Here is a 12,269-nt window from a genome sequence, read left to right as displayed (position 1 = left end):
ATAATCGTTTATCAACGTTAATAAAATTTAATAGGAATTATTATTATTAATTATCTATCCTACAAATAAAAAGTAAATATTAAATTATTCTTTAATTAACTCTGCTAATTAAAGAATAATTAAATGAAGATACTATTATTGTAATTAAATTACTGTAGGAATCCGTTTAAAATAATAAACGTACGATATATATATATATATAACCGGCTAAAAAAAAGGAAAAAACTTTTATGGCTCGTTCATAAACATTAAATTCAGTTTTTACAATTTAATTTTTAAAAAAGCTAGACATTTTTATGACGCATATTTCATTTTTTTACAGGCATGGAAGTATGATATAAATTTAAAAATAGAATTATAAGCTTGTTTCTTAATTTAATAACATCTCTTTTTGTTTTATTATTTATTGTTTTTTTTTATTTATTTGTTACAGATAAAGAGATTGGACCTGGTACAAGAATTAACGATGTTGCCTGGGAACCATACTTTTGTGTTCTCTTGCAGGATGAACAAACGTTAACTGCTTACCGAAGCGAGGATCTCGCGGTAAGTCTAAATTTATTTATTTAAATATTAATTTCTTAGAATTTATTTATAAATCGGAAGTTTCTGTCACACTTTATTCCTGTCATTAAATAATGAAAATTAACAACGAAGCGGAGAAATTTCCCTAAAACATTTGTACACTAATAATCAACACAATTAATAAAGTAGTTAGAAACTTGTATATTTGTTGTCTTTGGTAGGGGAACGATTTTTAAACCTTTCCCCCGAAATTATTACTTTTAGAGGAGATAAATAGATAAGAACGTAATGTTTTTACAATTTAATATCATTAATGTCTCGTTAATGGAATTTACCTAATTTAAAATTTAATAAAAACTATGTTCTAAGATGTAACCGAAAAATGAAATCGGGTACCCTTCCACCCATTTAAAAAGTTTATGAAAACTATAATTAAAGCATCCCTACAACATAATATTCAATAATAATTTACTATTAAATTATTAAAGAATTCGTTAAAAAAATTCAATTAGTTTTATATGTTTGTATTTCGTCATCTCGTAGATAGAATTTTAAAAAAATAATGATATGAAAGCCCGTACAAAGAAATCAACGTACAAAATTATAAGTCTTTTCAACAACTATTTTTTAAGATTAAATGAGATAGAGACTAAAGCATGGTTCCCAAACTTTTCCGAGTTGCGGCGCCCTTTTTCAATTAAAATTTTTCCGTGGCGCCCTACCGTAAGTAAAAGTATAACTACTCGTAAGTAAGAAATAAAAATAAATAAAACTCGTGTATCTTCATTATTTTTTTACTTTATTAACATTAAATTAATAATTATAAATGTCTCGGTTCAATTAATTATGAAGCTTTTACAATATTTCGCGGCACCCCTGTGTAGAGACCGTGGCTCCTGGGGCGCCGCGGTGCACAGTTTAGGAATAACTGAACTAATGCATACACTCGCAAACAATTACTTTATTGCAAAATTTTCAGAATTTTTTGATTTTGTTTGTTTTTCAGTATAAGTCAAACGTCCCTAAATCGAACCTCCTTAATTCGAATAACTCCCTAAATCGAATATTTACTTATTCTCCTTTAAAAATCCTATTTAAATCGAATTAAATCACCTTCTTTATTCGAAAATTTCGAGGACCTGATTGATATACATATTATTTCTTTGATGAAAATGTTTTTTAAACATTTTCAATAAAGAATATACATATTGTACACGATTTCCAAATAAGCATAGATAGCAGTAAATTCAGTTTAATAGTGTATAAAATCAAGATGAATTTGTATATCCTTTCTCAATTTCATTCTTCGAAAGTTCAAGCGAAGATGGTATATTTAGTGAAGATACACTATCTTCACGAGTATGTTAAAGATTTATATTTAGTGCATCAATGAAGATTGAAAATGCCTTTGATTTTCAAATCTACCAGAAGAAAACTAAAAAAAAAAAATAATTGTAGGTTCTTTCAAGTAATAATATAAACGTATATTTTAAAGGTTTCAAGAAATACGAGTAAAAGAAATAGAAATACGAGTTGTACTGTATTTCATTTGTTTTTTTTTTCTTTGTTATTTCATTTTTACATAATATTTTGTCTGTTATAACGTAATTTAATATTGAAGTACATTATTATAAATTAACTTAAATGTTTATTAAATTATGAAATTTCTCTTTATAATTTTTGAGTTTCATTATTTTATCTCTATAAATAGAAAACTCTCTAAACCGAAAAAAATATTGGTCCCTTGAAATTCGAATTGGAGAGGTTTGATTGTATATATGTAATACCAGATTTTTTTTTGGTTTTATTGTGTTTGTTCTTTTGCTTCCCTGAGTCGGCTCAACAATCAAGTATTACTCAGCCCAGGGGAGTGTCCTTGCGAATCTAATGAGCCTCCCCACCTACCGGCAGTACGTCCGGCATGGCAAGTCGGCTCACCAGTTCGGATCTTTTCCTTATTTTCATCTTGTCTCTGTAATACCAAGTCACTGAGTAACAGCACAGTGACATGATGTCAACAGTACTCTCAGAGAAACCCACCGGGTTGGTCTAGTGGTGAACGCGTTTCCCAAATCAGTTGATTTGGAAGTCGAGAGTTCCAGCGTTCAAGTCTTAGTAAAGCCAGTTATTTTTACACGGATTTGAATACTAGATCGTGGATACCGTGTTCTGTGGTGGTTGGGTTTCAATTAATCACACATCTCAGGTATAGTCGAACTGAGAATGTACAAGACTACACTTCATTTACACTCATACATATCATCCTCATTCATCCTCTGAAGTATTATCTGAACGGTAGTTATCGGAGGCTAAACAGGAAAAAGAAAGTACTCTCAGAGATGCCAAGGCATCTGCGCGCAGTCTGGCGTATAATTACAAATATACCGGTAAATTTGTAATCTTGAACAGACTCAGGCCGACCACTCCTGATACGTGTGGTTAATTGAAACCCGACCACTAATGAATACCGGTATACAACGTCTAGCATTCAAATCCATATAAAAGCAGCTGCCTTTACAAGAACTTCATCTTCAGAACTTTCGACTTCGAAAATCAGCTGATTTTGCGATGACAAGCTTAACCACTAAACTAACCCGGCGGGTTACTGGATTTTTACTTACATTACTTATTTCAGGGTAAAATTATCCATAATTTTTTTTTATTGTTATGACAATTTAACAAAGTAGATTTACGTCAAATTTCAAAAAAATCGTAACTTTTCAAATTACACTCTCGGGTTTTGATACTAATTTTTTTTAGAACTGCTACTGTTTTGTGGCCTATTTTATTAATAAGAATCTACGTGCATGTAAAATATATTAATTTTGTTCAGTGATTTCTCTCATTACAATTTAAATATAAAATTACTTGATCTTTAAAGAGGAAATTAAGCGAATTATTTTACTACCTGAAACTTTAAAAAACGTAGTATTTCCAGATCTATGTTTATACAGACTATTCTCATTATTTTAATGAAAGGAATATACCTATAAAGTGTGGCAGAAACTTTCTGAAACATTAACTACAGTGAAAATTAAATTTAATGAAAAATACGTATATTTCCACTATATTTATATTGCCCAGTGATGAATTAGAAAAAAAATTAGTCTTTATCATTAGATATTATGCATTATTCGATTCATAGAAATTAAATTGATTTTAAAGAAAGAATTTAAGTTAATTATGTTCATTTCAATATTTGAATTTCCATTTAAATATAACAAACAGAATATATTTTTCTTAAATTTTAGTTTCTTTTAATATATCTTATTTAATTTGCTAAACAAGAAAGTCTTTCAATATTGTATGCAACGACCAGATCTGGTCATTGCATACGCTATATTTGGGCTTACTGGTTGGCGGTCTGCATTCTGAATTGTGTTCCACATTAACAGGTTTTATTAGTAGGTCCTGTATTCAACAGGTTACTCCTACAGATTTAAATATATGCATTTGATATTTAAAATATCTTCCACATTTTATATTGCATATTACACACTTTCTGTACGAGAGTTTCGTTATATCTTAATCAAAATTTATATTAATTGATATTTTTTAATAATATATAGTTTATCGATTCCCGTATTAAAAAAAAAAAAAAAAAAAAAAAAAAACAAATTTTTCCGTTATTTGAATTATCTATTGTATTTTTTTATTACTTTTGGCCATAATTCCTTAGGCTGTTTATATTTTGTTAAATCTTAATGAATTAAAAGATAGAGACGAATGCATTCCTTCAATCGTTTGCTTTGCATTGGAAGGATTGTATATAATTTTTTTTTTTTTTTTGTCTTCAGCATTTGACTGCTTTGATGCAGCTCTCCAAGATTCCCTATCTAGTGCTAGTCGTTTCATTTCAGTATACCCTCTACATCCTACATCCCTAACAATTTGTTTTACATATTCCAAACGTGGCCTGCCTACACAATTTTTCACTTCTACCTGTCCTTCCAATATTAAAGCGACTATTCCAGGATGCCTTAGTATGTGGCCTATAAGTCTGTCTCTTCTTTTAACTATATTTTTCCAAATGCTTCTTTCTTCATCTATTTGCCGCAATATCTCTTCATTTGTCACTTTATCCAACCGTCTGATTTTTAAAATTGTCCTATAGCACCGCATTTCAAAAGCTTCTAATTTTTTCTTCTCAGATACTCCGATCGTCCAAGTTTCACTTCCATATAAAGCGACACTCCAAACATACACTTTCAAAAATTGTTTCCTGACATTTAAATTAATTTTTGATGTAAACAAATTATATTTCTTACTGAAGGCTCGTTTAGCTTGTGTTATTCGGCATTTTATATCGCTCCTGCTTCGTCCATCTTTAGTAATTCTACTTCCCAAATAAGAAAATTCTTCTACCTCCGTAATCTTTTCTCCTCCTATTTTCACATTCAGTGGTCCATCTTTGTTATTTCTACTACATTTCATTACTTTTGTTTTGTTCTTGTTTATTTTCATGCGATAGTTCTTGCGTAGGACTTCATCTATGCCGTGCATTGTTTCTTCTAAATCCTTTTTATTCTCGGCTAGAATTACTATATCATCAGCAAATCGTAGCATCTTTATCTTTTCACCTTGTACTGTCACTCCGAATCTAAATTGTTCTTTAACATCATTAATTGCTAGTTCCGTGTAAAGATTAAAAAGTAACGGAGATAGGGAACATCCTTGTCGGACTCCCTTTCTTATTACGGCTTCTTTCTTATGTTCTTCGATTATTACTATTAATATTTATAAAAATTAAATTTTTTATTTACTGATTTTTATTGTTTTTTGTCTCTTTTTCTCTGCATTAAGCGTTTTGCACAGATCTCTCTATTCGTCAAAAATATGGAAAAAAATTGGATTAAAGCAATACTTAAAAAAAATTAAGTATGAAAAGGTATGTTAATTATCTCAATCCCCTGACATAATATATATTTCTGTATATTTTTAATCGGGAATTTATGTATTCATACATTCTGATGAAGCAAAGAGTTCTGCAAAAGCCCTCAACTTATATTAATTATATTTAATGGTACAGTGGAACAAAATATGCATATTTTGTTCCATCGTACCAGTTCAACGATTGAACGATTTTGATGTATGACCCCGCGTTGGAATCCTTACGTTACAGGGAGTGCCATAGGCTATATAAATGTACTAATAGAGATTTGACGGTTGAAGCAAAAATTTAATGAATTGACTTAATGAACTGTGAACTGGTGATTCTCTATCACTGTGTGATCAGGGTTTGAATTGAATTATTCGAATCAATCGAATGAATAATATTACAAAAATAATAAAATTAAATTTACGTTAAATAAAATATTAAATTAAAAAATGTTTGTTTAATAATAATGGGTTTCCCGTGGGAACAGCGTATGATGCGCGGCTAGAGCGCATCATACGTATGATGCGCTCTATGTTGCGTGGGCTAGAGCGGCGAAATGATGCGAGAACCTCGTGGAAGGCTAGACCGATCCCCACCATCAACGGGTAAAAAGCGAGTTGCCTCTGCGGCGCTGTTTTGGGAGGTACAGTGGGGTGTTCTTATAGTATCTCTGCAAACAATCGTCTGATTTTTATAATTCAAACGGGGTATTTGTTATAGGTAAAAGGCTAATGTTTGCGCCCGTCGGGTACTCCCTCGATCTGACAGATCACGGTTATTCTGAAATGTTGTTACATCTTCGTTACCAATCTTCTGATTTTCAAAATTCAAATTAAGTATTTGCTAATGTAATACAAAATCACGGTGGAATTAGACAAGAACAAAAAGAGCAATGATCTTTCAAATATCGTATCTTTTAATTTCAAATATTTACCTTTTGTTTATTTAATGACGCTGTTAAATATACGTTGTCCGTCCATGACGATGCAAATTAATTAAAAAATAATAACTTACGTTTTTATTTCAAAACTAAACATTAAGAGATTAAACAATTAAAAAAAGTAAGTTATTACTTTATCAGAAAATAGAATTATAATATAAAAAATTATCTTTAGCGATTAAAAATTGAAAAAAATAACATAAAACGAAGCGTAACGAAATTTCAGGTTAAAAACAAAAAATCCCTTTAGGCACACCTGATCCCTTTAGATTTCACCGGTGCTAAGTAGGGGATAAAAAAGATTTCCTCGCTAAACTTAAGAAAAACTTAAAATTTACTCAATACGACAACGGTTGCATGTGAAAGAGATTTTCACATGTTTAGCATACGACAAGTCCCACCTTACAATTCCAGTAACATTTTGATCATCCCTTGTCGTAAGGATTGGTCATATCAAAAATTGTAACAGTAATATAAAAGTTTTAGGTAATGTTTAGAGAAATAACGACCATTTTAAACCGATTCAATGCTGTGCGTATTAAGGGAGGTATGATTTTTTTTTATCTTCGAAACCCCATTTTTTTCCACCCCCTGGGCCAATCAAATAACTTTACTTAGATAAGTTTCAGGACCTTATCCAAAAAATAATAGGAACTTTAAACGAATTCGATATTTTACTTAATACGAAAGTTATAGCTATATTTTGTTTTTTTTCGAAAAAGCCCTCCTATTTCCGATGATCATGATCCGATTTTTTCCATTAATGAACTCGACTGAGATTTTGGGTTGTTATAGTTTATGTATCAATTTGAAAGTGATTGGCCCATTATAACGGCAGTTCTCGTGTTCACAAGAAAGGGAAACACGAGTATATATAGATATATATGTATGTATGTGTAAACTTTGAACTGACGGTGGTTTTGGAGTGTGGGGGACGTGAAACGCGAAGACGTCGAAATATTCCAGAAGTCGAATCATGGTACCCATAACAATAGATAGATTTCTGATGAAATCTACCTAAAATTCAGTTATCAATTTTTGTTGTGTTAATAATCTACATTTTGTTGCCACTGCTTTTAAGATCACAATGAGTAGATTAAAATAAAAATATTGTTTATTTCCGAAAACGGTAAATTGACCTGTTAACCCTATTTATTTTATTAGTTAGAAACTTTCAATAAAATATTTAAATTATTTTATAAGTTTATTTATTTAGTTAAAAATAACACAACATGATTTCTAATTGAGGCGGTAGTCATTAGACGTATCCGTTTCAATAATCTAGATTACTAAATAGAATATACACTACTTATTATCAAAAATTAAAGATTCCTTTATGGGGTGTTAAATGAACTACCTAAATTTACATTTTTAATAACATCCAATACGTAAATAATTATGAAAATAAGTTGTAAAACTTAATTATAATTAATTGAATGATAACTAAAATATAATATATATATTAGCTAGATAAAATATAATATTTTAATTTATAAATCGTAATAGTTTTCTAAAATGATACCCGATTTGGTAATATTATGTTGTCAGTGTCATTTTGTTTAATATAACTTAAGGTAAAGGAAAATTTTTGTAGCTTTATGTAAATCTTTTACATTTTATCAATCGGATTTGCAGCGTTTTTTTGGTATCGATTTGAAACGTTTTTTTTTCGTTTTAGTTACCGTAAGTTACCTAGAAAATGAAATTTGGGGTTTGTGTCATTTGTAGAGAATGATAGATGAATGTTTATATCGATACTTTTCGAAGTATTGAATTTCGGAATATCGACTTTCCAAAATTTTGGAATTTAATAAATCCTGTAACTATCACAGTAATGAGTTCAAAATCAATCTATATAGTAATCAACGTTGATGAATATCTATCTATCAACTAGAACGGATGACCTGAAATGGCAAATTATACCTAAAGTAAAGTGTTTCACCCTTTGAGAATATTTTTGTATCCAACGATTTCCCTGATTACTGAAGACGGTTTATATAATTAATCTTTTCAGAAGTTAATTTGTTCCTTTTTGTCTCCATCTTTATTACGGTAATTCATGTAGACCATTTGAAGAACAATTTACTAATCTGAGTTGCTCTTCCTGAAAGGAATGATGTTAGACAACGAGTAGACAGCTGAGTTGTGAGATTTTTTGTACGGCTAATGATTAGCATTATGTTTGACAGTCTGAAATAATTGTACAGTGCGATTATTTTATTGCGCCCTACATGCATTATTTGAACAGTCTCCAAGGAAAGGTTTGGGTAGAAATTATTTCATCGCAGATAGGAATATCATACAGGAGAACATATAAGGTCGCAAAGAAATTAGGTCGTCTACACTGCATACCGAATACGTTGCGTCTAGGAACTGAAACCCCAGACACTGTTAAAGAAATAAGATACTGTTAGTGGTTTATCATCCAGATGGAAAGTAATGAGTTAGGCATACTGGATTATAATGTGTTTTTTAGTGATGAGGCGTATTTTCACCTTAGTGGTTACATCAGTAGTCAGAACAACAGATACTGGTCAATACAAAAACCACACATCTTGAAGCATGAATCACCGCTACACTCACAGTAGGTAGCGGGTTTGATGTGCGATTTCTCGACGAAGAATAATGGGCCCGATTGTGTTTTGTTTATGAAACCTTTGAAAGTATGGCATACCAGGACTTAATTATCCAATTCTTAGCTCTTTTCCAGCCTGATGAACACTATTGTTACTTTCAACAAAACGGGGCAACGTGCCATACATCTAAAAACATCGTGGAAATTTTTGGAAGAAATGTTTGTTGATATCATGATATCAAAAGGTCTGTGGCTGCCTCGTTCCTTTTAGTTATCGTCTCCAGACTTCTTTCTCTCGCATTTTTTGAAAGGATGTGTATATCGAGTTAACCCGTTCTCTAAAAGACCTGGAGCGAGCCATTACTCCAGAGATGAATTACATTAGTCCTAATATCCTACGAAGGGTGTCAAAAAATATATTGTAAAGAGCTCGGACCTGCCTTTAGGAAAGTGGTGAACATTTCCAACATTTGCTGTAAGACATTACCAGTTGTACTTAACTACATTCCATGAATCAAATAAAATGTGAGTACTCTCTCTGTATTTTAGTCCATAATGGAATTTATATTACTGAATAAGATAACGGGAAGCCACTTCACTCATCATTTTCTTTAGTATATTTGGCATTAGGTGTTTGTTATTCTTGGGATTAGCAATTTACATAATTTACTAACAATGTAACTGGTGTGTGGTCTTTAGCGGACACACATACGAACATGCCTTTTATATATATATAGAATAAAAAAGTCTGTTTATATATTTGTTTGTTTGTTTCGTAAATATCTCGACACCGGCCCCACCTAGCCTGTGTAGTTTTGCAAAAATATTTCTTTTCACGTAACTAATATTCATATTCTGAATACGAACCAAATCGGACCATAAATACAATTTTTCGAAATATCTCGACGCCAGCACCACCTAGCGTGTCCAAACTAATTCAGAAACCTTCCCTGGCATGCGTCCAACCATTCCTTAAAGTTTCATCGCTATCGGATGAACGGTTTAGGAAGGCATAAGAGACATAAAGACAGATAAACATTCATTTTTATATATATAGATTAAAATCTAGATACAAATTACGATATCGTAATTTGCATCAACGATTTTTTAATGCGTTCTATTTACTATTTTATTTTAATAATTCAATAATTGGCCGATATTTTTTTTCGGAATAATAACAAATTGTTGTCATTCATACGGAAGGTTTTGGGTTCTAATCCCGATTATCTACCATTAAGTAACTGTAATTCAATTTTTCACAGTGTTGTGTTATTGGAAGAATAATATGAAATAAATTAATAGAACAATATATTGTCGTATTACTGTAATGCGTACTGAATTTTGATTCAGTAACTTAATTATGCCCAACAAATTTTTAATATGCAAGGTCATTCTGAAACCGAATTGGACGTACGGTATACAGCTGTGGGCTACGTCGAGGAAGTGCAACATGAGGTGTTATACAACGCTTTCAGAATAAGCTGACAAGAAACATCACAGAGGCGCCGTGGTTGGCACAGAACGAAGAAATTCTTAGCTGTCTGAAATTGCCTTACGTTCGTGAGGAAATAAAGCTATTCGGTTCATATTACAAACAACGGCTAGGTAATCGTATGAACAACTCTCTAGCGCTGAATTTCCTAGACAAGGGCAAGGATGTCCGGCGACTCAAACGCCTTCGCGGGTTGGACGTGGGGTACTCTGAGTGACTCTTGAGTTGAGACGATATCTATCTACCAAGTGATTAGCATCTTCTCTACGCCTGTTGAAGAGCCTAATTTCCTTTAATAAGGAAATTATGTAACTGTTTTGTTTTTCTTTTTCTTTGTCCTTTAATATTATTTGATTTTTCGTTTGTTTTTTACGAACTTTGCACTTTTTATAAAGTAAATCTGTTCAAGAGAATTTATATAAATAAACTATTGCCTTACGTTTTATTGATGAGATTCATTGAAGAGAAACGCCTCATCAAGCGCTTTTTGTAATTGTATTTACTTTGGTTCTTTCTTGTAACAGATTGTAAATTAACGAATTGTGTTTAAAAAAAAAAACAATAATAATTTAACTGGATTAATCAATAATTTATTTTTTATATCGAATTGCCGATCTTTAATTACGTTAACGATCAACCCTAAGAGATGCACGAAAAAAAACACTTTCATTTTTGTTTTTCAATGTTCTTTTAGTGAAAATATTAAAAAAATTCATTTATAAAAAAGTTTTTTCTGTATTTTATTCATTCATATCTTTCTCATTCTCATGGATATAATACTGTATTTTATTTTTTAAATAATCTATCTAAAATTATCAATAGTCCATTTAATTAGTCGTTTAAATTGTTTTATGTATTAATTTCTTTCTATTTATCCATTTTAAAATTTTGATTTCTTAAAGTACATTGAACTTTTTATTTTTATTATTATATATGTATATATATATATTTTTACCAAAGGAAAGTATTTCTGAGAATATTCCACTTCCGATATAAATGAATATCAAATGGTTTAATTATTTAACTTCTTGTCTACATATTGTATATCTAAACTTATGTGACCTTCATCAAGGTCTGTAAATAAAAGAACATAAAATAGAAAAGAAAATTCTCTAGGTTCACACGCACCTAATTTATATTATTTTATTTTATTACGTTGTCGGCTGGCTTGGAAGTTATTTGTTACTCATCCCGTCTTAATTCAATGCGTCGTATTATATTCTTCGACCTTGTAGGTCGGTTGTAACATCGCCTAATCCTACCTTAGTCTGCAGTCAGTCAGTCAGTCAGTCATGATGAAGAACTGGCAGAGGAGACGTCGTTATTTTTCAAAAAATCATAACAGATTCCATACGTATATACAGATAACCCCGTCACGATCTTCGTTTGCTTCTTCAGTTTCTTTACAGGTTGGATTTTTTTCTTTTAAAATTTATACTTATTTATTTTTTTAATGGCTTATTATTAAGTTTTGTAAGGCGTTAAAATATTATTGCTTTAACAGTTTTAAATATTACGTTATAGTGTAACGTAAAATCAAACCGATTAGCTTCTCTCTTTCCCTATCATGCTTTCTCTCTCTCTCTCTCTCTCTCCCTCTTTCCCTTTCTCTATCTATCTATTTATCTATGTATCTACATTTCTCTTATCCACTTCGTTTGTTATTTCCCCACTGTTTTGTTATCTAACTGTCTGATCACTTTTCTATCCAAGTGTGGTTGGACCTATCGATATCTCAATTAAATTAAAGTTATTATTTTTTACTCTTAGATTAATATTATGTAAAAATAATTGTAAGATTTATTGAAAATAATAATTGTTATATACGATTAGTTAGTTTAAGTGTTAACGTTCATCA

The 12,269-nt window shown here is 30.7% G+C and overlaps 1 protein-coding gene across 1 annotated transcript in view; it reads left to right on the top strand.

Moving 5' to 3' along the window:
- LOC142328370 (uncharacterized) overlaps nucleotides 1-12,269 on the top strand; it is a 224,982-nt gene that overhangs the window by 200,309 nt on the left and 12,404 nt on the right. Inside the window, exon 2 of the mRNA XM_075372076.1 lies at nucleotides 434-546. Coding sequence (XP_075228191.1) covers nucleotides 434-546 — 113 coding nt within the window. The remainder of the gene's footprint in view (nucleotides 1-433; nucleotides 547-12,269) is intronic.

Source organism: Lycorma delicatula, chromosome 7, assembly GCF_047948215.1.
Source record: "Lycorma delicatula isolate Av1 chromosome 7, ASM4794821v1, whole genome shotgun sequence".
NCBI lineage: Eukaryota > Metazoa > Arthropoda > Insecta > Hemiptera > Fulgoridae > Lycorma > Lycorma delicatula.
The sequence above is the reverse complement of the archived record's forward strand: the minus strand, read 5'-3'. Positions and strand labels throughout refer to the sequence as shown.